The following is a 25,725-nucleotide window of genomic DNA, read 5'->3' as shown; positions in this document are numbered from 1 at the left end:
GGGAAGCACATGGCATAACCCACTCCCTAACTGTCACACTGAAGCAACCCCAAATCATGACCGAGTCTGGGTGTTTAACGGCCATTTGCACATAACGGGGTTCGAGGGAATTCATGTGTGAGGAACATCTAAACTTGCCACGCCTCATTGCAACAAATTGGAAAGTCAACTCATTGCTTCATAACACCCTTCTCTAGTCCTCAACAATGAAATATTTGTAGTTCCCTGGAAAACTGAGATGAGGAGCAAGCATCTTACAAGTCATTAGGGGGGTTCCTGATGGGTGAACAAAGAGGCAGGTTCAGGTGTTTCCAAGAGCACTATTGATTGGTGCATTCTGCAACACTTCTGGAGGGTGGGACTGGGCTGCTTCAATTTTCTTGCTGTAAAGTGTGGATTTATAAGCTTGTCGGTAGTTACTCCAGTCTTTCAGAGAACTTCATTTTGTGGGATGTTCTTGGCTTTTGCAATGAGGCTGTATATGGCCGACTTGCTCACTCTCATTTTTTTTTTCTTTGTCGCTGTCTCCCGCGTTTGCGAGGTAGCGCAAGGAAACAAACGAAAGAAATGGCCCAACCCACCCCCATAAAATGTATATACATACGTCCACACACGCAAATATACATACCTACACAGCTTTCCATGGTTTACCCCAGACGCTTCACATGCCTTGATTCAATCCACTGACAGCACGTCAACCCTGGTATACCACATCGATCCAATTTACTCTATTCCTTGCCCTCCTTTCACCCTCCTGCATGTTCAGGCCCCGATCACACAAAATCTTTTTCACTCCATCTTTCCACCTCCAATTTGGTCTCCCACTTCTCCTCGTTCCCTCCACCTCCGACACATATATCCTCTTGGTCAATCTTTCCTCACTCATTCTCTCCATGTGCCCAAACCATTTCAAAACACCCTCTTCTGCTCTCTCAACCACGCTCTTTTTATTTCCACACATCTCTCTTACCCTTACGTTACTTACTTGATCAAACCACCTCACACCTCACATTGTCCTCAAACATCTCATTTCCAGCACATCCATCCTCCTGTGCACAACTCTATCCATAGCCCATGCCTCGCAACCATACAACATTGTTGGAACCACTATTCCTTCAAACATACCCATTTTTGCTTTCCGAGATAATGTTCTCGACTTCCACACATTCTTCAAGGCTCCCAGAATTTTCGCCCCCTCCCCCATCCTATGATCCACTTCCGCTTCCATGGTTCCATCCGTTGCCAGATCCACTCCCAGATATCTAAAACACTTTACTTCCTCCAGTTTTTCTCCATTCAAACTTACCTCCCAATTGACTTGACCCTCAACCCTACTGTACCTAATAACCTTCCTCTTATTCACATTTACTCTTAACTTTCTTCTTTGACACACTTTACCAAACTCAGTCACCAGCTTCTGCAGTTTCTCACATGAATCAGCCACCAGCACTGTATCATCAGCGAACAACAACTGACTCACTTCCCAAGCTCTCTCATCCCCAACAGACTTCATACTTGCCCCTCTTTCCAAAACTCTTGCATTCACCTCCCTAACAAACCCATCCATAAACAAATTAAACAACCATGGAGACATCACACACCCCTGCCGCAAACCTACATTCACCCTCATACATTGATACATTTCCTTCACCAACATTTCTGCCTCCCTTAGGGCAAGAATTAGAGCCTTTTCTTGCAGGTGAGGTTCTTGAGCCCTCATTTAATAGAATGGCTGTGGTAGGTGGCAGTCAGACGAAAACTGAATGAAACAGAAAAAAAAGGGTCTTTGTTAATCCAGCAGCTCATGGCATACATCCTTTCTCTAGCTTGTCCTATCAGGCACTCATGCACTCCTCACTCTCAGTTTGTGGCGATTGGATCACCAGGGAGAGTTGCCAAGTACTAGCTAAGCGAGATCTGATCATTAAGTGGGCTGGTAGACACAGACATTTTGAGAACACCCCACCACACAACAAAATGCCCCAATTCCTCAGACTTTCCAAGGGTACTGTAGGTTAAAAAGCCACAGCAACATCATATAGCCCTGCCCCACACCCAAATGTATACCAAAACTTTAGCTCAACTCTCCACGTATTTGCTACTCTAAAGAAGGCTTTCACACCATTCCACGCAACTCAGTCATATGCTTTCTCCTGATCTATATAAGCTATATACAGCTTCTTACCTTTCTCTAAATACTTTTCATGGTCATTCTCATCACAAAAATCTGATCCACATATTCCCTACCTTTCTTAAACACCACTTGCTCCTCGCTTACACTGCATTCAGTCCCTTCCATCACTATCAATCAAAACTCATACACTTTTCGTGTTATAATCAACAAACTTATTATACTCTATAATTGCTACATACATCCTCATTACCTTTTCCTCAGAATAAAGTACCAATAATAGCTTTCATCCAATCCTTTGGCACAGCCTTCTACTTCAACGCTAAATTACATATCAAATGCATCTATTGTATCAAACTTCCTTCTCCATACTTGACATTTCAGCTGTAATTCCATCCACCCTTTTATACCTCTCTTCTTGTGACAGGCCCCTGCACTTGTTCTGTTGTTCACATGAACAAACTCTTCTAAACACAGAAATGAGCCATATCGAATATTATACACTTATAGTTGCTGTATCACCCCTGTAAGCATCGTCTTCATCTTTGTAGCACGGGACTGGGATATGGCTCTTTTACTAACCACACAGAAACATTTTCCAACAAAAATAGAGAATGCCAAAAAAAGGTTAGGCTGCAAAAAATTTGGGCCAGGGGTCCATTAATATGTCAACATCCTACAACACCGTTCAGGCCAGTGAGCAATAACTTGGTACTCGTTCGATTTCCACCCACACACCAACCTGAAGATGTAGAGACCAGATACCTCTGTTTCGACAAAGGATATTGAAAACAATGACATCACTTCCTTGACAAACTGTCTGTGAGCTTTAAATGGCTGAATCAATTTCCATACAGCTAATTATCTTTCATTCCATATGAATTAAAACATTACATATAACCTGAAAAAATGGAGTGGCACAAGCATGGGGTGAATCTTCAACAGTGAGATACAAGGGTTAAGTTAACAGTAGCGATAAAAATGTAATCAATTTCCCATCTGATATAAACAAAGATGCTCACACACAAGAGAAAAGATAAAGCACTTACCCCTATAACTACATCGTTGACTTTAATCCCTAAAGCTTGTTCAGCTGTGAGTTTTAGCTTTGTGAAAAGCATAGCTGTGATCTGGATGGGCGTGAACGTTTGTTCTTCATCAAGATAACGCACCACAACACCAACACTTCTGTCAGGTAGCTCAACTACTCGATAGTTTAAAGAGTGCAATTCTGCTTGCACTTTAGGGTCCCTGGAAAATAAGTCAGGCTTAGAACCATTCAAGATGAAAAAATTCAAATAAAATCAGATGCTATAATTACTTATATAACTTAACCTTTCTTTCATTCATTTATTTTAAATAGCTTAGGCCCTAATGGATGCTATCCAATTAATGCTAGTAAATACCCAAGCTTCAGCCAGGCACATGTTTTATCAACCAACCCCTAGGGGTGGGTGAACAGCTAGGGTGACTATGGACCGACTGCCACAACCAGGATTTGAACTCTTATGTATGGACTATACCCAAAATGGCTTACATATATACAATTCCTTCTATCAAAAAATAATGAAGAGTTTGTGATTCAAGAATTATTGCCATACCCAAAATAACTCAGATGAAATTCAATGAGAATGTTGGCAATGAGAGTTTTAAGTGGTGGTGGAGCAAAATGGCTGTGAATTGAGGGTTACTGGGAGACAAACAAAGAGAACTGGGCTTGAATTGTTACCTCCTGAATTATCAGATTCCACAACTGCTTCAATTGGAGAGTAGTCCAATGTTAACTGTGTGGCATACCTTTACCCTTCTCTGTACATTTACTGGTAGGCAAATGAAGCATCTATGAGCATTCTATAAAACAAATAAATTCATGGTCATGATCCAAGTCATTGATGAGGGATATACTCTTGCTTAAATAACCAAAACCTTTAGCTCAGTCCTTAATTGTGTCTGCTGGCAACTCTAGGGAGGGCTGTTTTGGACAACTGTTCCTTTCCACAAACCTCAAAGCTTTGGAACACTCTACTCTTTCATGTCTTTCCAACAACTATGACATGGCACACTTACAAGTTTTTTCACTTCCTCCAGAGTTCATAAAGCCTTTCCCTTTCATTAACCTCTATATGTCAAATAAGGCTTGGCCCTGATGAGGACTTTTCTCCATGACTGGATTCTCTAACATAAAAAAAAGTTCTTTTATGAAGCTGTTCATTTGAGCTGCTTCCAGCACAACTTTCAACAACAAAATAGTTTCCTACCCACTTCCACCTTCAGTGGGAGTTAGATGAGATCTCCTAAGATTATGTTTGAAGTTTGGTTTCCAAGGAAGGCAAGTTTCTAAATTTCTTACTTTTCTGTAAATTCTAATGGCTGCGTATCTTGTGGCTTACATGTAAATCAGTACAATGACCGGGCTTTGGTTTTCAACTCTGACAACAAGCACTTCAACTAAATAGTGTGAAGACTTTAGTACTTAAGTTGTTATGAAAGATTTTCTAACTTACAAATTCGCTCCTCAATATGTCCTTCCCTTCCCAAAAAAATATATATGTGATGTATGTGGAATCTACACCTGTCTATTCATATGATTTATGATGTGCATTTCTATGAAGCCTGCAAATACTACAGTGTAATGCCTTTGACCTAGTCAGCAAGCCACTTACAAAGGGATTTTCTGTTTTGTAATTTATGTCCCAGAATAAAGCAAATATCAAAGCAAATGTTGTTGGTAGTAGCACTTCAAAATTTGTACACATTCCTAAAATTATTTTCCCCCATAACCATAACAACACAATTTCATCACCTGAGGGGCAGACTACTTTCTATTGGTCAAACAACCAGTATTACCTGAGGGGCAGACTACTTTCTATTGGTCAAACTACCAGTATTACCTCAGTCTTTGGAAGAAATAGCTTCTTAGCACAACAATACACCAAGAAACTATCTATATCAGTTGTACCCATAATATCAAAAATTTACAAAGTTACAGTTAAAAAAGATATCTTACCTGTAATGTCGTCCTAGTAATTTCTTGAAGGTATGGATAGTATTTTTCATGTTTGTCGTGATCTGGTTCTTTGCAGCCACACCAAGAATACGATTTTTTTCTCCAAAAGCAACACATGACCTGTAAGAAATACCCTATCTTTACTGATGTAGAATAAAAGTTCAAATTCTATTATCTAAATGCACCACTAGCAGACGCAATGGTAATGATGTACAAGATCCCACTTTAATGGGCTAAAAGTACCCACTTCAACTCTCACTTCTTATACCTTCCATTACTTTTTATTATGTTTGGTTGCTATTTCCCACTTCAGCAAGGTATTGCCAAGAAACAGAAGAAAGACCCATCCACACATATATACATACACATACACAGCCATATGTGGCCATATTTCATTTTCTACTGAAACATCTATAACTTGAATTGAATCATGGATTGATCTGGGTATTCCCTGGGACCAGTGGTGACCCTGGTATGTAGTAGGTGGTAGGCAGCCAACAACCAGGGAGGTATATTACCAGTACTACCTGCTTGGGTATCAGGAGGGATCGAGACATCTGCTCGGTGACCCAGCACTTTATTGGTTAAGTTGCACTCCTCTGACCCAGGTAGCAGTCTTTTCTTTCTGCCTCACTAACATAAGGATTACTGGCATTTTATCCACAAACACACAATCTGTCCTTGTCATATGTAACACTTGACAACACATAACCCACACCTCATTCTTCGTAATTCTAGATTTTCATAAGTTGAGCAGTATGTGCTAGCCCTGCCTTTTGGCAAAATGGTTGGATGCAGTAGATAGTAGTAGGTAGGAACGTTTGAGCAGTATTAGATAGAAATAGTTGGTATGAGCACTAGATAGGAGCCTTGGCAAACACTGCACTAAACTTGCCCTCATCTAGTGGCCTGTTAAGGGTGAGGCAATAAAGACTAAGAAGCAGCACAGGAGAGATTGTTGCCAAGGCCACCCCTTTGAGGGAGTTCCAATTGAAACAGGAATCAGAGATATAGATTGATAAATAGACAATAGAGACCCCATTCTTAATAAAAATGTCAGTTTCCTAATCTGCCTAAAAAAAAAAGAAAAAAAAATCAAAAGTGAAAGTCAAGTGATGTGGGAATGATCAAGATTTTCACAAACTAAACATCTAAAAATTTCCACTTTCAAAATTGGTCTACAGGACCCTTTCCCAAAATATCTCTGTATATTCATAACTTTATCTTACACATCTCGGGATTTCCACCTCCATGTCATGAACCGAGATTAAGCTGCAGTGTTCTTCCTCTGACCAGTCAAACTATTTGGGCCACAACAGGCAAGGCTACATATCCTCTACAATCTGGTTGGTGTGGTATGATTTTTAGATATCCGCTCAATAAACACCTCTAGTCTACAATGCATGATCCACAATGATTCTCATACTTGTATGCACTTAACAAAAGTTTGGAGCCTAAATGATTTACTGTTCTTTGTATCTATGGTACCTTGAATCTACTGGCAGTTTTACAATCTTCTACAAATGTCTTTACAGAGAATTATTTTTTATTTGAGATGGGAACCATGCTTTTCAGAATTCTCCATTATAAAATATGACACATCTCAACTGCACACCCTCAAGAGACTACAGTCTGAGCTACTCTATTAATTCCCTGTAAGACTGTTTTTCGAAGATATATCATCAAGCTGTGGACTAATTTTCTATTTTTAAACTGACAGTGTTATGCAACTTTAAAAATTAAGTTTGCACTTAATGCTTTTCAGGATTCTCCACTATAAACTATGACATAAATGTACACCCTCCTATACTACAGAAGTGACTAGAAATTCCCTGTAAGAATGTTTTTCAAAGATATATCAAGCTGTATATTTTGTATGTTCTTTTTTTTTTTTTTTGCCAATGATACAAAACGGGCTTCTGTATCTTGCAGAAGTTGGTAACCAAGTCTGGCAGAGTGTGAAAGGAGAAAGTTGAGAGTATATGTGAATAACAGAAAGGTTGTTAGAGTTGAGGGACAAGTTAGCTGGGATTAAGTTTGAATGGAGAAAAATTGGAGGATGTGTTTTACATATTTAGGAGAGGACTTGGCAGAAAATGGAAGCATGGAAGCGGAGGGGACGAAGGTTCTAGGAGCAATGAAGACTGTGTGGAAAGAGAACATTATCTCAGACAGCAAAACTGTGTTTGTTTGAAGGAATAGTAGTTTCAACAATATTATATGGTTGCAAAGCATGGGCTATGGATAGGGTTGTGTGGAGGAGGGTGGATGTGTTGGAAATGAAATGTTTGAGTTCAATATATGGTCAGAGGTGGTTTAATCAATTAAGCATTGGAAGGATAAGAGAAACATGTAGAAATAAAAAGTCAGCGGTTGAGAGAGCAGAAGAGTGTGTGTTGAAATGGTTTGGACATATGGAGAGAATGAATGAGAAATGGTTGACAAAGAGGATATATGTGTCAGAGGTGGAGGGAACAAGGAGAACCTGGGAAAGCAATTTGGAGAAGGATGAAATGAAAAAGATTTTGAGCAATCAGGGCATGAACATGCAAGTGGGTGAAAGACATGGACAGATAATGAATTAATATGGGTAAAACTGAAAGTTGATGGAGAGAGGTGGGTGATTATTGGTGCATATGCACCTGGGCATGAGAAGAAAGATCATGAGAGGCAAGTGTTTTGGGAGCAGCTGAATGAGTGTGTTAGTGGTTTTGATGCACGAGAACGGGTTATAGTGATGGGTGATTTGAATGCAAAGGTGAGTAATGTGGCAGTTGAGGGAATAATTGGTATACATGGGGTGTTCAGTGTTGTAAATGGAAACGGTGAAGAGCTTGTAGATTTATGTGCTGAAAAAGGACTGATGATTGGGAATACCTGGTTTAAAAAGTGAGATATACATAAGTATACTTATGTAAGTAGGAGAGATGGCCAGAGAGCGTTATTGGATTACGTGTTAATTGACAGGCGTGCGAAAGAGAGACTTTTGGATGTTAATGTGCTGAGAGGTGCAACTGGAGGGATGTCTGATCATTATCTTGTGGAGGCTAAGGTGAAGATTTGTATGGGTTTTCAAAAAAGAAGAGTGAATGTTGGGGTGAAGAGGGTGGTGAGAGTAAGTGAGCTTGGGAAGGAGACCTGTGTGAGGAAGTACCAGGAGAGACTGAGTACAGAATGGAAAAAGGTGAGAACAATGGAAGTAAGGGGAGTGGGGGAGGAATGGGATGTATTTAGGGAATCAGTGATGGATTGCGCAAAAGATGCTTGTGGCATGAGAAGAGTGGGAGGTGGGTTGATTAGAAAGGGTAGTGAGTGGTGGGATGAAGAAGTAAGAGTATTAGTGAAAGAGAAGAGAGAGGCATTTGGACGATTTCTGCAGGGAAAAATGCAATTGAGTGGGAGATGTATAAAAGAAAGAGACAGGAGGTCAAGAGAAAGGTGCAAGAGGTGAAAAAAAGGGCAAATGAGAGTTGGGGTGAGAGAGTATCATTAAATTTTAGGATGTAAGGCATGTGTACGTGTAGGAAGAGAGGAAAGTGATTGGTTCTCAGTGAATGTAGGTTTGCGGCAGGGGTGTGTGATGTCTCCATGGTTGTTTAATTTGTTTATGGATGGGGTTGTTAGGGAGGTGAATGCAAGAGTTTTGGAAAGAGGGGCAAGTATGAAGTCTGTTGGGGATGAGAGAGCTTGGGAAGTGAGTCAGTTGTTCGCTGATGATACAGCGCTGGTGGCTGATTCATGTGAGAAACTGCAGAAGCTGGTGACTGAGTTTGGTAAAGTGTGTGAAAGAAGAAAGTTAAGAGTAAATGTGAATAAGAGCAAGGTTATTAGGTACAGTAGGGTTGAGGGTCAAGTCAATTGGGAGGTGAGTTTGAATGGAGAAAAACTGGAGGAAGTGAAGTGTTTTAGATATCTGGGAGTGGATCTGGCAGCGGATGGAACCATGGAAGCAGAAGTGGATCATACGGTGGGGGAGGGGGTGAAAATTCTGGGAGCCTTGAAGAATGTGTGGAAGTCGAGAACATTATCTCGGAAAGCAAAAATGGGTATGTTTGAAGGAATAGTGGTTCCAACAATGTTGTATGGTTGCGAGGCGTGGACTATGGATAGACTTGTGCGCAGGAGGATGGATGTGCTGGAAATGAGATGTTTGAGGACAATGTGTGGTGTGAGGTGGTTTGATCGAGTAAGTAACGTAAGGGTAAGAGAGATGTGTGGAAATAAAAAGAGCGTGGTTGAGAGAGCAGAAGAGGGTGTTTTGAAATGGTTTGGTCACATGGAGAGAATGAGTGAGGAAAGATTGACCAAGAGGATATATGTGTCGGAGGTGGAGGGAACGAGGAGAAGAGGGAGACCAAATTGGAGGTGGAACGATGGAGTGAAAAAGATTTTGTGTGATCGGGGCCTGAACATGCAGGAGGGTGAAAGAAGGGCAAAGAATAGAGTGAATTGGATCGATGTGGTACACCGGGGTTGACGTGCTGTCAGTGGATTGAATCAAGGCATGTGAAGCGTCTGGGGTAAACCATGGAAAGCTGTGTAGGTATGTATATTTGCGTGTGTGGACGTATGTATATACATGTGTATAGGGGGGGGAGGGGGTTGGGCCATTTCTTTCGTCTGTTTCCTTGCGCTACCTCGCAAACGCGGGAGACCGACAAAGTACAATAATAATAAAAAAATGTATATACATATATATGTACATGTGCATAAATGTATATATGCGTATGAGTGCATGATGCATCTTTCTTCATCTGTTCCTGGTGCTACCTTGCTGACACAAGTAACAGAGATCAAGATATTATGTCTATTATCATTATTATACTTGATAGTCATTCCCCACATCAGCAAGGTAATGCCAGGAAACCAAAGAAAGATTCATCCACTAATTTACACAAACACATACATTCTTTCTTTCTTTCTTTTAAACTATCCGCCATTTCCCGCATTAGCGAGGTAGCGTTAAGAACAGAGGACTGGGCCTTTGTGGAATATCCTCACCTGGCCCCCCTCTGTTCCTTCTTTTGGAAAATTAAAAAAAAAAGAAAAAAAAAAAAAAAAAACATACATACATATCAACATATAAACAAAGAGATAGATACATATATACACACCATATTCACACCTGCCTGCCTGCCTTCATCCACACACACACACACACACACATATATTATCCCTGAGGATAGGGGAGAAAGAATACTTCCTATGTATTCCTGCGTGTCACAGAAGGTGACTAAAAGGGGAGGGAGTGGGGCTCTGGAAATCCTCCCCTCGTTTTTTTAATTTTCAAAAAATAAAAAAGAGAGAGAGAGAGAGAGAGAGAGAGAGAGAGAGAGAGAGAGAGAGAGAGAGAGAGAGAAGGGGGCCAAGTGAGGATTTTCCTCAGAGGCTCAGTCCTCTGTTCTCGCTAATGCGGGAGGTGGCGAATAGCATGAAAAATATATATGCATATGCCCGAGTTGCAGTAAACAGAAACAAAACTAGTTCTTGGTGTGCTGCCAGTTATTTAAGTATAGTACTAGATGCTCTAGGTACTGTGACAAACGCGGAAGACAGCGAAAAAAAAAAATAAAAATATATATATATATATATATATATATATATATATATATATATTACCCCTGGGGATAAGGGAGAAAGAATACTTCCCACGTATTCCCTGCGTGTCGTAGAAGGCGACTAAAAGGGGAGGGAGCGGGGGGCTGGAAATCCTCCCCTCTCGTCTTTTTTTTTTTAATTTTCCAAAAGAAGGAACAGAGAACGAGGCCAGGTGAGGATATTCCATCAGAGGCCCAGTCCTCTGTTCTTAACGCTACCTTGCTAACGCGTGAAATGGCGTATAGTTTGAAAGAAAGAAAATATATATATATATATATATATATATATATATTTTTTTTTTTTTTTTTTTATACTTTGTCGCTGTCTCCCGCGTTTGCGAGGTAGCGATATATATATATATATATATATATATATATATATATATATATATATATACCTCTGTAATTTGAGCACTCACTCTTATCCCCTTTGCCTTTGTACAATGGCACTATGCACGCATTCCGCCAATCCTCAGGCACCTCACCATGAGTCATACATACATTAAATAACTTACCAACCAGTCAACAATACAGTCACCCCCTTTTTTAATAAATTCCACTGCAATACCATCCAAACCTGCTGCCTTGCCGGCTTTCATCTTCCGCAAAGCTTTTACTACCTCTTCTCTGTTTACCAACTCATTTTCCCTAACCCTCTCACTTTGCACACCACCTCGACCAAAACACCCTATATCTGCCACTCTATCATCAAACACATTCAACAAACCTTCAAAATACTCACTCCATCTCCTTCTCACATCACCACTACTTATCACCTCCCCATTTGCACCCTTCACTGAAGTTCCCATTTGCTCCCTTGTCTTACGCACTTTATTTACCTCCTTTATTTACCTTACAGAGGTATAAGTTTGTTGAGTATTCCTGGCAAATTATATGGGAGGGTATTGATTGAGAGGGTGAAGGCATGTACAGAGCATCAGATTGGGGAAGAGCAGTGTGGTTTCAGAAGTGGTAGAGGATGTGTGGATCAGGTGTTTGCTTTGAAGAATGTATGTGAGAAATACTTAGAAAAGCAAATGGATTTGTATGTAGCATTTATGGTTCTGGAGAAGGCATATGATAGAGTTGATAGAGATGCTCTGTGGAAGGTATTAAGAATATATGGTGTGGGAGGCAAGTTGTTACAAGCAGTGAAAAGTTTTTATCGAGGATGTAAGGCATGTGTACGTGTAGGAAGAGAGGAAAGTGATTGGTTCTCAGTGAATGTAGGTTTGCGGCAGGGGTGTGTGATGTCTCCATGGTTGTTTAATTTGTTTATGGATAGGGTTGTTAGGGAGGTAAATGCAAGAGTTTTGGAAAGAGGGGCAAGTATGAAGTCTGTTGGGGATGAGAGAGCTTGGGAAGCGAGTCAGTTGTTGTTCGCTGATGATACAGCGCTGGTGGCTGATTCATGTGAGAAACTGCAGAAGCTGGTGACTGAGTTTGGTAAAGCGTGTGAAAGAAGAAAGTTAAGAGTAAATGTGAATAAGAGCAAGGTTATTAGGTACAGTAGGGTTGAGAGTCAATTCAATTGGGAGGTGAGTTTGAATGGAGAAAAACTGGAGGAAGTGAAGTGTTTTAGATATCTGGGAGTGGATCTGGCAGCGGATGGAACCATGGAAGTGGAAGTGGATCATAGGGTGGGGGAGGGGGCGAAAATTCTGGGAGCCTTGAAGAATGTGTGGAAGTCGAGAACATTATCTCGGAAAGCAAAAATGGGTATGTTTGAAGGAATAGTGGTTCCAACAATGTTGTTTGGTTGCGAGGCGTTGACTATGGATAGAGTTGTGCGCAGGAGGATGGATGTGCTGGAAATGAGATGTTTGAGGACAATGTGTGGTGTGAGGTGGTTTGATCGAGTAAGTAACGTAAGGGTAAGAGAGATGTGTGGAAATAAAAAGAGCGTGGTTGAGAGAGCAGAAGAGGGTGTTTTGAAATGGTTTGGTCACATGGAGAGAATGAGTGAGGAAAGATTGACCAAGAGGATATATGTGTCAGAGGTGGAGGGAACGAGGAGAAGAGGGAGACCAAATTGGAGGTGGAAAGATGGAGAGAAAAAGATTTTGTGTGATCGGGGCCTGAACATGCAGGAGGGTGAAAGGAGGGCAAAGAATAGAGTGAATTGGAGCGATGTGGTATACCGGGGTTGACGTGCTGTCAGTGGATTGAATCATGGCATGTGTATGGGGGTGGGTTGGGCCATTTCTTTCGTCTGTTTCCTTGCGCTACCTCGCAAACGCGAGAGACAGCGACAAAGCAAAAAAAAAAAAAAAAAAATATATATATATATGTGAAAGACTGTCTTATTTAAAGAGCCACTTGTTTCTAAGTATATTGTCAACTGCTCTATACATGGTGTTGTTCTTTTGGGAACAATGTTGGTTGATCTAGATATGGTGCCAACTGTTTTACATAAGGCACTAGCTGTTCTGGGTACAATCCCAGTTCTAGGTATGTCGCTCGACCTTCCAGGAATGCTCGTCTTTCCATGGGATAAGAAATAAAGCTAGTAGACATCCTGCCTCTTACTTGAATATCTTACACTATTACCACACACTGTACACCTGGTGAATACCAGCAGATGTCTCTAACTCAAATCATTCCATCGTTTGATGTATAAAAATAGGTTTTTCTATGTTTACTCCAAAACCTTATTTCATCATTAAACTACTTATTGTTTGTTTCAAGTAAATGCCAAGACTAATCCTATATACTGTAAAAATCACTGATCACCATTGTCATACATTATTGATATATGGGCAGAAATCAATGTACTGTCATCCATGTAATGGATATTTCAAATGAAATAAGAAATTTCACCCAAACACGAATCCCTGAATAAGGCAAAAACATACCTCAAAGTATTCTAATGTAACAATCAGAAATTTCTACGAGTACAATAACCTATGTCTGTGTCAAAGCCATAACCCCATAGCAATAGCTAGAAACTTGACACTTTGAATGCATAAAATGTGGACTCTAAGGATGTGCACCTCAGTATGATTTTTTTCCAAATGTGGTGTGCATGTTTTGTCAGTGCCATAGCTCCATGACAATGATATATACAAAATTGAAACTATGCACACATAGGGAACCTTAAGGGTGCACACCTACGAATGCATTGTTAAACTTATCTTTTAACTTTTTTGTCCCTGTGTTTGTCAGTGCCGAAGCTCCATGACTATGACTGTTATATAAAAGTGCACCTGGGTATGATTTTCTTATCTGGTGGGTGCATGTGTGTATGATTACCATTTGTATGTATACACACATACTTTTCCATGTACCACATACCAGATAAAACAATTTGTGTGTGTGTTTGTATGTGAATATTATCTGTGTATTTTGTGTGTGTGTGTGTGTGTGTGTGTGTGTGTGTGTGTGTGTGATTATTATTTGTGTATTATATATGTAGTAAGTATTTACACCTCTGTAAAAAGACACACACACCCTAGCTTTTGCATGTGATTACCATGCTTGTGTTATAGGAAGATAGTTTTACACTCGTGCTAACCCGTCTCTCAAACTTGTACATGTATCATATCTTTACTCCATAAGTATACACACACACACTCACTGCCCTAATCTGTGCCAAGTACCCATTTTATCAACCAGCCCCTAGAGGAGGATGAACAGCTGGGTGGTCTGTGGACCAGCTGCCACGACCAGGATTCAAACTTATCTGAGCTTGATCATAAGCAGCCCATGCAAGTGTAATGGCAACCATTAAATCACAGAGGTGTGTGTGATTACTATTTGTGAGTTACAGGGAACGAGTTTTACATTTGTGTTGCCGTCTCTTGATCTTGTACATGTGTACCATGTCTTTACTTCTGTGTGCATGCACACACATACTTACACCTCAGCCTACACATGTGAATATTGTTTGTGTGCTACATAGAAAGCATTTTACACTCATGTTGCACTGTCTCATCCTCGTAAATACAAGCCATGTCTGTATTAGTTTTACGTGTGCAAACATACACACCTTAGCCTATGTCAGGCACCCAACTTATCGATCTGCTGTAAGGGTAGGATAAACAGTTGTGGTAGCCGTGGAACGGCTACCACAACCATTTGTATACAAGAGTCACCAATGGTGACTGCATCATTACAAAAGTCTGTATATGTGTGTGATAGCTCCATGAAGATGACACTCAGAAACCAAAGGCTTGGTAGGAATACTTTCTGTGTTTTGTCAGCACCATAGCTCAGTGAAAGCAGAAACTTGAAATTCTGTATGCATACTAAGGGATCCTAAAGTAGGTGCATCTGGGAGTACTTTCTTCAATTCTGGATGCTTGCCAACACCGTAACTCCATGACGAAGACAGCCATTAACCTGAAACTTTGTATGCATACTATGGAGACCCCCAAGGAGGTGTGCACTAGGGTAACTTTGCTTTAAATTTTATAAGTCTTTTATTAAATGAGAATGTAGTACATAATACATAAGTTGGAAAATCAAAATCACTATTTCATCCAGAGCACAGCTGGGTATTGCTGTTTTACTTTCAACAATGCAACCTTAAAGGACACAAACTGTATGCTGTTCCATGTTCCTTGCTTTCATTTGACCTAACATTTTGTGTATTTGTCCTATCAACTCAATGAAACAAGTGTCAGATGCATCAGCATTCACTAACTGATTTATTTTTATTTTTTATTATACTTTGTCGCTGTCTCCCGCGTTTGCGAGGTAGTGCAAGGAAACAGACGAAAGAAATGGCCCAACCCCCCCATACACATGTATATACATACGTCCACACACGCAAATATGCATACCTACACAGCTTTCCATGGTTTACCCCAGACGCTTCACATGCCTTGATTCAATCCACTGACAGCACGTCAACCCCGGTATACCACATCGCTCCAATTCACTCTATTCCTTGCCCTCCTTTCACCCTCCTGCATGTTCAGGCCCCGATCACACAAAATCTTTTTCACTCCATCTTTCCACCTCCAATTTGGTCTCCCTCTTCTCCTCGTTCCCTCCACCTCCGACACATATATCCTCTTAGTCAATCTTTCCTCACTCATTCTCTCCATGTGCCCAAACCACTTCAAAACACCCTCTTCTGCTCTCTCAACCACGCTCTTTTTATTTCCACACATCTCTCTTACCCTTACGTTACTCACTCGATCAAACCACCTCACACCACACATTGTCCTCAAACATCTCATTTCCAGCACATCCATCCTCCTGTGCACAACTCTATCCATAGCCCACGCCTCGCAACCATACAACATTGTTGGAACCACTATTCCTTCAAACATACCCATTTTTGCTTTCCAAGATAATATTCTCGACTTACACACATTCTTCAAGGCCCCCAGAATTTTCGCCCCCTCCCCCACCCTATGATCCACTTCCGCTTCCATGGTTCCATCCGCTGCCAGATCCACTCCCAGATATCTAAAACACTTCACTTCCTCCAGTTTTTCTCCATTCAAACTCACCTCCCAATTGACTTGACCCTCAACCCTACTGTACCTAATAACCTTGCTCTTATTCACATTTACTCTTAACTTTCTTCTTTCACACACTTTACCAAACTCAGTCACCAGCTTCTGCAGTTTCTCACATGAATCAGCCACCAGCACTGTATCATCAGCTAACAACAACTGACTCACTTCCCAAGCTCTCTCATCCCCAACAGACTTCATACTTGCCCCTCTTTCCAAAACTCTTGCATTCACCTCCCTAACAACCCCATCCATAAACAAATTAAACAACCATGGAGACATCACACACCCCTGCCGCAAACCTACATTCACCGAGAACCAATCACTTTCCTCTCTTCCTACACGTACACATGCCTTACATCCTCGATATAAACTTTTCACTGCTTCTAACAACTTTCCTCCCACACCATATATTCTTAATACCTTCCACAGAGCATCTCTATCAACTCTATCATATGCTTTCTCCAGATCCATAAATGCTACATACAAATCCATTTGCTTTTCTAAGTATTTCTCACATACATTCTTCAAAGCAAACACCTGATCCACACATCCTCTACCACTTCTGAAACCACACTGCTCTTCCCCAATCTGATGCTCTGTACATGCCTTCACCCTCTCAATCAATACCCTCCCATATAATTTACCAGGAATACTCAACAAACTTATACCTCTGTAATTTGAGCACTCACTCTTATCCCCTTTGCCTTTGTACAATGGCACTATGCACGCATTCCGCCAATCCTCAGGCACCTCACCATGAGTCATACATACATTAAATAACCTTACCAACCAGTCAACAATACAGTCACCCCCTTTTTTAATAAATTCCACTGCAATACCATCCAAACCTGCTGCCTTGCCGGCTTTCATCTTCCGCAAAGCTTTCACTACCTCTTCTCTGTTTACCAAATCATTTTCCCTAACCCTCCCACTTTGCACACCACCTCGACCAAAACACCCTATATCTGCCACTCTATCATCAAACACATTCAACAAACCTTCAAAATACTCACTCCATCTCCTTCTCACATCACCACTACTTGTTATCACCTCCCCATTTGCGCCCTTCACTGAAATTCCCATTTGCTAACTGATATCTACAACTATTCATCCCTACTCAAGACTTACCCGAACATAGTACACATTATCATTTACAAAATTCATAAGTTCCTTCCAATAACAATCTTCACAGACCTTTTAAAATCATACTTCATCACCGTCTTCCGGGACAGCAAAGTAGCACAAGGAAACAGACGAGGAATGGCCCAACCCTACCACATACACATGTATATACATAAATGCCCGCACATGCACATATACATACATACATTTCAATGTATACGTACATATACATACATATATATATATATATATATATATATTTTTTTTTTTTTTTTTTTTTATACTTTGTCGCTGTCTCCCGCGTTTGCAAGGTAGCGCGAGGAAACAGACGAAAGAAATGGCCCCCCCCCATACACATGTACATACACACGTCCACACACGCAAATATACATACCTACACAGCTTTCCATGGTTTACCCCAGACGCTTCACATGCCTTGATTCAATCCACTGACAGCACGTCAACCCCTGTATACCACATGACTCCAATTCACTCTATTCCTTGCCCTCCTTTCACCCTCCTGCATGTTCAGGCCCCGATCACACAAAATCTTTTTCACTCCATCTTTCCACCTCCAATTTGGTCTCCCTCTTCTCCTCGTTCCCTCCACCTCCGACACATATATCCTCTTGGTCAATCTCTCCTCACTCATTCTCTCCATGTGCCCAAACCATTTCAAAACACCCTCTTCTGCTCTCTCAACCACGCTCTTTTTATTTCCACACATCTCTCTTACCCTTACGTTACTTACTCGATCAAACCACCTCACACCACACATTGTCCTCAAACATCTCATTTCCAGCACATCCATCCTCCTGCGCACCTCTCTATCCATAGCCCACGCCTCGCAACCATACAACATTGTTGGAACCACTATTCCCTCAAACATACCCATTTTTGCTTTCCGAGATAATGTTCTCGACTTCCACACATTTTTCAAGGCTCCCAAAATTTTCGCCCCCTCCCCCACCCTATGATCCACTTCCGCTTCCATGGTTCCATCCGCTGACAGATCCACTCCCAGATATCTAAAACACTTCACTTCCTCCAGTTTTTCTCCATTCAAACTCACCTCCCACTTGACTTGACCCTCACCCCTACTGTACCTAATAACCTTGCTCTTATTCACATTTACTCTCAACTTTCTTCTTCCACACACTTTACCAAACTCAGTCACCAGCTTCTGCAGTTTCTCACATGAATCAGCCACCAGCGCTGTATCATCAGTGAACAACAACTGACTCACTTCCCAAGCTCTCTCATCCCCAACAGACTTCATACTTGCCCCTCTTTCCAGGACTCTTGCATTTACCTCCCTTACAACCCCATCCATAAACAAATTAAACAACCATGGAGACATCACACACCCCTGCCGCAAACCTACATTCACTGAGAACCAATCACTTTCCTCTCTTCCTACACGTACACATGCCTTACATCCTCGATAAAAACTTTTCACTGCTTCTAACAACTTGCCTCCCACACCATATATTCTTAATACCTTCCACAGAGCATCTCTATCAACTCTATCATATGCCTTCTCCAGATCCATAAATGCTACATACAAATCCATTTGCTTTTCTAAGTATTTCTCACATACATTCTTCAAAGCAAACACCTGATCCACACATCCTCTACCACTTCTGAAACCGCACTGCTCTTCCCCAATCTGATGCTCTGTACCTGCCTTCACCCTCTCAATCAATACCCTCCCATATAATTTACCAGGAATACTCAACAAACTTATACCTCTGTAATTTGAGCACTCACTCTTATCCCCTTTGCCTTTGTACAATGGCACTATGCACGCATTCCGCCAATCCTCAGGCACCTCACCATGAGTCATACATACATTAAATAACCTTACCAACCAGTCAACAATACAGTCACCCCCTTTTTTAATAAATTCCACTGCAATACCATCCAAACCTGCTGCCTTGCCGGCTTTCATCTTCCGCAAAGCTTTTACTACCTCTTCTCTGTTTACCAAATCATTTTCCCTAACCCTCTCACTTTGCACACCACCTCGACCAAAACACCCTATATCTGCCACTCTGTCATCAGACACATTCAACAAACCTTCAAAATACTCATTCCATCTCCTTCTCACATCACCGCTACTTGTTATCACCTCCCCATTTGCGCCCTTCACTGAAGTTCCCATTTGCTCCCTTGTCTTACGCACCCTATTTACCTCCTTCCAGAACATCTTTTTATTCTCCCTAAAATTTACTGATAGTCTCTCACCCCAACTCTCATTTGCTTCACAAAGATTATCAATAAATAGGATGGGGTAGGATTGACGTGTCCATATCAAACTTTCAATCATTTCATTGTCTGTAACTTGTATGTGCATGGTTTTTCCTAAGTGCTGAAGTTAAATACAAAATCAATCAAACAAGCTATCACATCTATAATAATATTCTCAAAACTGACTATGTTAATTCTACAGATGAACGGAGATCCATTTTAGTTGATATCGTTTTTTTGTCCTTGTGACATGCATAATGAAGTCAAGTAAATCAAGAAAGCTGTGAATCATCATAATTCTGTACTCAAAGTTATGATTATGTGAGTGAGTCAAGATCATAATAACAATACACCTGATCCCCTAATTATGACCTATACAACTTGCAACCATCCATACATACAACCGCAAAAAAAATAAAAAAATGAAATAAGAACTAAAGAATCTTAAATAAACGGAAGGAGATATTACAGAATCATATAATAAAGCTGGGTAATAAAAACGAGATAACCATGAAAAAAATTTGAGCAGGATAAAAATGCTGTACAGGTATACAATTTCTACAAGCCAGTCAGAACAGAACTCATACATATGTCAGGGAGAGGTGTATTACTTTTGTCTACTATAAGCACCCTTATTGGGTATATCAAACCATCTTAAGTAAATCATCATCCCATCACTCAAAAACAGTCAAGTAAATCATCATCCCATCACTCAAAAACAGTCATATACACGAACAAGATAGCATGTGTGTCATAGTGCCAAACTCCATGACAATGACAGCCAGAAACCTGAAAGTGTGTGTACATACTAAAGATATGCACCCATGTATGATTTTCCTTTTGAAAATTTGACGTGTGTTTGTCAATGCCACAGTTTCATGAATAACTATCTATCTATCCATCTATTTACATCTCTGATGCCTGTTCCAACTGCAACTCCCTGAAAGGGGTGGCCAAAGCTACAGTCTCCATAACTAAAGAACTCCAGTGCCACTTCTTAGCCTTTAGTGGCTTACCCTTAACACACAACTGGCAGAGGGCAAGTCTAGTGCAGTGCTCGCATTGGCTCCTATCAAGTGTTCCTAATGACTACTTCTATCTCATCCTTCTACCTAATAATCCTCCTTAAATGTTCCTACCTATTACATCTATCTATTGCTCTTACCATTTTGCCAAAAGGCGGGACTAGTACATCATGCTCACCACAGAAAAATATACAGTTATGAAGAATGAGCTGCAAGAGTTAAGTGTTGACAAGTGCTATTCATGACAAGGGTAGATTTTATGTTTGTGGCCAGAATGCCAGTAGTCCACATGTAAGTGAGGCAGAAAGAAAAGACAGCTACCTTCTTAGTGACAATAACAGCTAGAAACTGAAAACTATGCATACTATGGTGACTAAATGGTGTGTTCATCAGCACAACAGCTGCAAGACAGAGTTAAAAGCTCAAAAACTTTTTAAACACATTACCGTAATGGAACCTCAAGGGTATGTACCTAATCATGATATTTACATCTGCCTGCATGTGTGAAGAGAATGTTTGTCAGCACCACAGCTTCATGATGGTGACACACACTTCATTCTTTGTATACATAATAATAGGTCCTTAAGGATTTGGAACTTCTTTTAATCTGGTGCCATTGTGCATGCATGTGCATCTGCACCATACCTCCATGATGATGACAGATAGAAACAGGAAACTGCATGCAAGCCATGGGATAATAAGAGACAATGATTTCTTTAACATTGTGAAAGTCTAATAGTACGAAAAAGTATAACAAAGAAAAATTACATTACCATACTGATTCTAGCCCCGATAAAGACAGATACTCTGGCTACCCATAATGTGTGGCCTGTAATTACTCAGTAAACCAAACAATTACTTCAATTCTAATAACGACAGGTACTCTGGCTACCCATAATGTATGGCCTGTGATTACTAAGCACACCAAACAATCACTTCAATTCTCTGCAAGTTCTATATAAATAGGTTTCAACGGTGTCTATGCAGTGAAACAGAATGTCCTCAAACAAGCTTTTGGTCATTCTTAACAACACTCAAATGAACATTAATCATATCAATAATTGGCCAAAGCACTTACCTCTGCTTGGGCTGAACCAGTTTTTCCCCTATGTTCTTCATTACTTACCTTTATTAATACCCTGCTTTTTACACAAAATAAAATCAACCCCAAGTGCACATCCTTTGAGTACCTATACTATGCATATTTAAAAGCTTTGGGCTGCCATCTTCAAGGAGCAACTATGCTGACAAGCACATACACACATATGGACAAAAAAATACATCAAATCTAAAAAATCAGAGCTAGGTGCATACTCTTGAGGTTCCCTCAGTAAGAGTACAAAATCTCAAGTTTCTAGATGAAAAACTCCAAAGTTTACGAGTCTAATTTATGGTTAATGAAGTTCATCTCAGGTAAACATTATAGTAATAAAAAGAGAATACAGCAAAAAATTCAATATGATCATTATCTCGAATGAAATATCCAGCAGGAATGTGTGTGTGAGACATAGTCGACATAATCCCCAACCTGTCATCAAAGCCCAACCTTTGGTGAAAGATTAAGTTCACCCATTTGCAAGCAAATATCAGAACTACACACTAAAGTTCATGGATAAGGATATATTCAGCAAACTGTTCACATTCTGTGAAGACCAAGTCTGCAATCATTCCTCAAGTATGGTCACGGCACCTTAGGAGGCATGAGGAGTTATTAGACTAATGGATCAAAGGAAACCAACAAAGATGGTCCAAAATTAAGAGAGCCAAGTTATATGGAAAGGCTTCAGGCCTTAAATGAGACTAGTGAGGTCTGACCTGAGCACAACCCCAAGTTTTAATGACAGACTGATGTAAACAGAGGACAATTTCTTCCTGAAATGTAAGGATGAAACAACCTGAGGACAGTACGAGATTCAGCAAGAAATTTGTTGAAAAAAATTTGAAGTACTAGAAGAGTAGAGGATTGGAGGATGACTGGAATAATATGACTGAAAACATGGTTAATGCTGATTGCATGCACAAATCAAATGGATTACCATAAAAAACAGGATGGAATGCACAGAGGAGAAGTACACGAGTGCACCCGACAAGTACCTACAAGTGTGACAAAGCACCCAGGATGTGGGTGCTATGTGGGCCTGCAGGCTGCAGCTTCCAACAGCTAGGCAACCAATGATCCAATCCAACAGCCTGGCCTGGGAGAAGACCTCAGACTTCATCAGGTATTCAAAAGTTAGAACAGAATGTTCTGGGATGGGGCCCTCACTAATGTAAAACTCACTTCCCGTAAAGTACACAAGAAATCACTTCAACATCTCGAAGAAAAATCATACTCAGGTGACCACCCTTGACCATCCCGTTGGAATACATACAATGTTTCAAGTTTCCACCCATCATCAAATAGTCATACACCTAATTTCAAGAACCATGAAAACTCACTTCCTGTAAAGTACACAAGAAATTACTCCAACATCTCGAAAAAAAAATCATACTCAAGTGACCACCCTTGACCATCCCGTTGGAATACAATGATTCAAGTTTCCACCCATCATCAAATATTCATACACCTAATTTCAAGAACCATGAAAACTCACTTCCCGTAAAGTACACAAGAAATTACTCCAACATCTCGAAAAAAAATCATACTCAGGTAACCACCCTTGACCATCACGTTGGAATACATACAATGTTTCAAGTTTCCACCCATCATCAAATATTCACACACCTAATTTCAAGAACCATGACCAAATGCACTCCACCGGAGTCCACTTATCAAGCATAGAAAAGTTACTAGTTACTAGCTGTCATCGTCACAGCCAAAGAACACACACACTCCCCAAACTCACTACCATGATGTCAATACAGGTAAGGCTGGGCCAAGATCGATGGACTCCGGAACCCATAATTAAGTCTGCATAACCTCCTTCTCTTAATACACCTGCCTATTCTTCCCTTAAGTATATATACAATCAGGTAATACCTCAGTGCTCAAAGGTAAATATATTAAAAAATTCTGAGAGTATCAGTTTACGATCATCCAGTTAGTATATCCACATGTTACATGTGACGAGCAGCATCTTTATAAATGGGTTTACTTCTCTGAATTGGACTAATGAGCATTGCTTTATAATTTTCCAGCACTTTGATAGCATTATTTTTTCCCCCCTCCGTACAAATGTTCTAACCTCGACTTCTACCTCATGAATGTGTTAAAATGTAGACTTTATTTTTCAACTTTTTCCACCTACCTAAACGCGACGATTTATATGGAACCTTCATAATCAAAATTAAAAACTCATTTATTTCCTCAACCTGACTAATTATATTGTATATAAATGGGGCTGGGGATGTATATAGGTACCTGCCGCTACCTCATGGCCAGCTAGGATTCCATCAGCTGCCATAGAACAGGAGTTTGCGGCCACCCGCACACTGCAATGAGCAATTCTAAGAAACATTGAACTTATTTATCACTGAGAAGCACGTTTCAATGGCACGAGTCAAGAGACTGACAAGAGAAACGAAACATACTCACGGTGTGGAGCGTAAACTATAATCGTTGGCGATAGTTTCAATACCACCCTGTCTGGCCACGGCAATATAACTCCCGTCGTTCCCGAAATCAATCCCAATAACCGACATTTTGACAATATACGTGTGCCTGGTGTCCTCACAACAATCAAAATGTGTCGACGCAAACACACGTCAGTGTGGAATGGCGCGGACTTGTATCACTACACCACCTCAACACCCTAGATACTTTAGCGGAACACTGCCCATGACACACTGACGAAAATTCTAGAGCACGAGGCCGGTTAGGCTCACACGCTAGCCACCTTTAGGGAACAAGTATTGTCAATGCAATAAATATAATTTGATTTATCAAACGCTTAAATATCACTAAAAAATCCAATTATATATCTTCTATACTCAGATCTATTATCCATTTGTCTTGAAAGTGGAATCATTCATTCATCCAACGTGTTTGAAGCAGATGCTGTGACATTTTAATCGTACGCCAGACAGCTGAATCATCCCAATTGAAATTCCAAAGTACATTAAATTTTTCATTTATGCATTTAAGAAATATTTGATTTATTATAAGTAACAAAAACTTCAAATCAAAAGAAAAAACATCATTTGATGATACCTACAGCATCTTTTGTGCATTTTACCGATATAGAACTTTCCTGATTGTTCTAGAAATATATCCTTTTTTTTCTTTTCTAATCTATTCATTCTTTCATCATGACTGAAACTTCCAAGAATTCAAGTGGATAGAAATAATCTTATCTTCTTATGTGAGAGCTTATTCTTGATCAGACATGTATATATATACATTGTGCACTACCAGACTTGTGTAGTAGCATCCTTTGAAAATACATTGGACGATGCAGACGGATGAGGCCAGCGGTCGGGGTTTTGATCTGCCTCTCCCCAAGTTCGACCCTGGAGTGGGCAGGCAGGAGTGTCAACCCTCATATTATGGATTCCAGAGGACAAATAAAGCAGATAGGTGGAGACTCATCGGCCAGAAGCTGCCGCCACCTTTCTCCCCGAGGAGTGGCTGACTGTGAGGAAAGGCGGTAATGTGAAGAAAAAATGGAATGAAACGGCGGCAGAAGATTGAAGAATAACTATATATATATAAGAAAAAAAAAAGAAATGGAAGAGACAGAAAGTGTAGAATGTCATAGCTCACGTTTGGACTCTCCATCTTAGTTGAGATTTGTTAAAGGCTGTTCTCAAGTCGTAGCTTGGCATGCAAGGTTCATCATATGTTATTTTTAGGTTGATCTCTTCATATATATATATATATATATATATATATATATATATATATATATATATATATATATATATATATATATATATATATGTGTGTGTGTGTGTGTGTGTGTGTGTGTTTATTTTTGTTTCTTCTTTGGCCTATATCATGTTATTTGTGTTTATTTGGTCTGATGATTGTATGTGTGAGGTTATTTTAGTTCAACTGCCTTTTTTCAGGATCTTGTATTTCACCCATGACTACTGTCTCATTAAATGTTTGCACAGGCAATGTTGTCCCGTGTAGGGCTTTGTGGTATAGCCTCTTGGTTACCTGTATGGAGGGATATCCAGT

At 40.3% G+C, this 25,725-nt stretch overlaps 1 protein-coding gene across 2 annotated transcripts in view; it reads right to left on the bottom strand.

Moving 5' to 3' along the window:
• The window catches only part of Hsp110 (heat shock protein 70Cb), an 87,954-nt gene extending 63,539 nt beyond the window's left edge, over window positions 1-24,415 (bottom strand). The window contains exons 1-3 of one of the 2 annotated variants that reach the window (XM_071658612.1): window positions 24,139-24,415; window positions 5,139-5,258; window positions 3,181-3,382 (exon numbers count right to left, since the gene is read on the bottom strand). In XM_071658612.1, the coding sequence (XP_071514713.1) occupies window positions 3,181-3,382; window positions 5,139-5,258; window positions 24,139-24,245 (429 nt within the window). In that variant the 5' untranslated portion in view covers window positions 24,246-24,415. The remainder of the gene's footprint in view (window positions 1-3,180; window positions 3,383-5,138; window positions 5,259-24,138) is intronic. The other variant, XM_071658613.1, reaches the window with a different exon arrangement.
• Between the last annotated feature and the right edge of the window lie 1,310 nt (window positions 24,416-25,725).

Source organism: Panulirus ornatus, chromosome 66, assembly GCF_036320965.1.
Source record: "Panulirus ornatus isolate Po-2019 chromosome 66, ASM3632096v1, whole genome shotgun sequence".
NCBI classification, from domain to species: Eukaryota; Metazoa; Arthropoda; class Malacostraca; order Decapoda; family Palinuridae; genus Panulirus; species Panulirus ornatus.
Note: the sequence above shows the minus strand (reverse complement) of the source record. Positions and strands in the feature narration are given on the sequence as shown.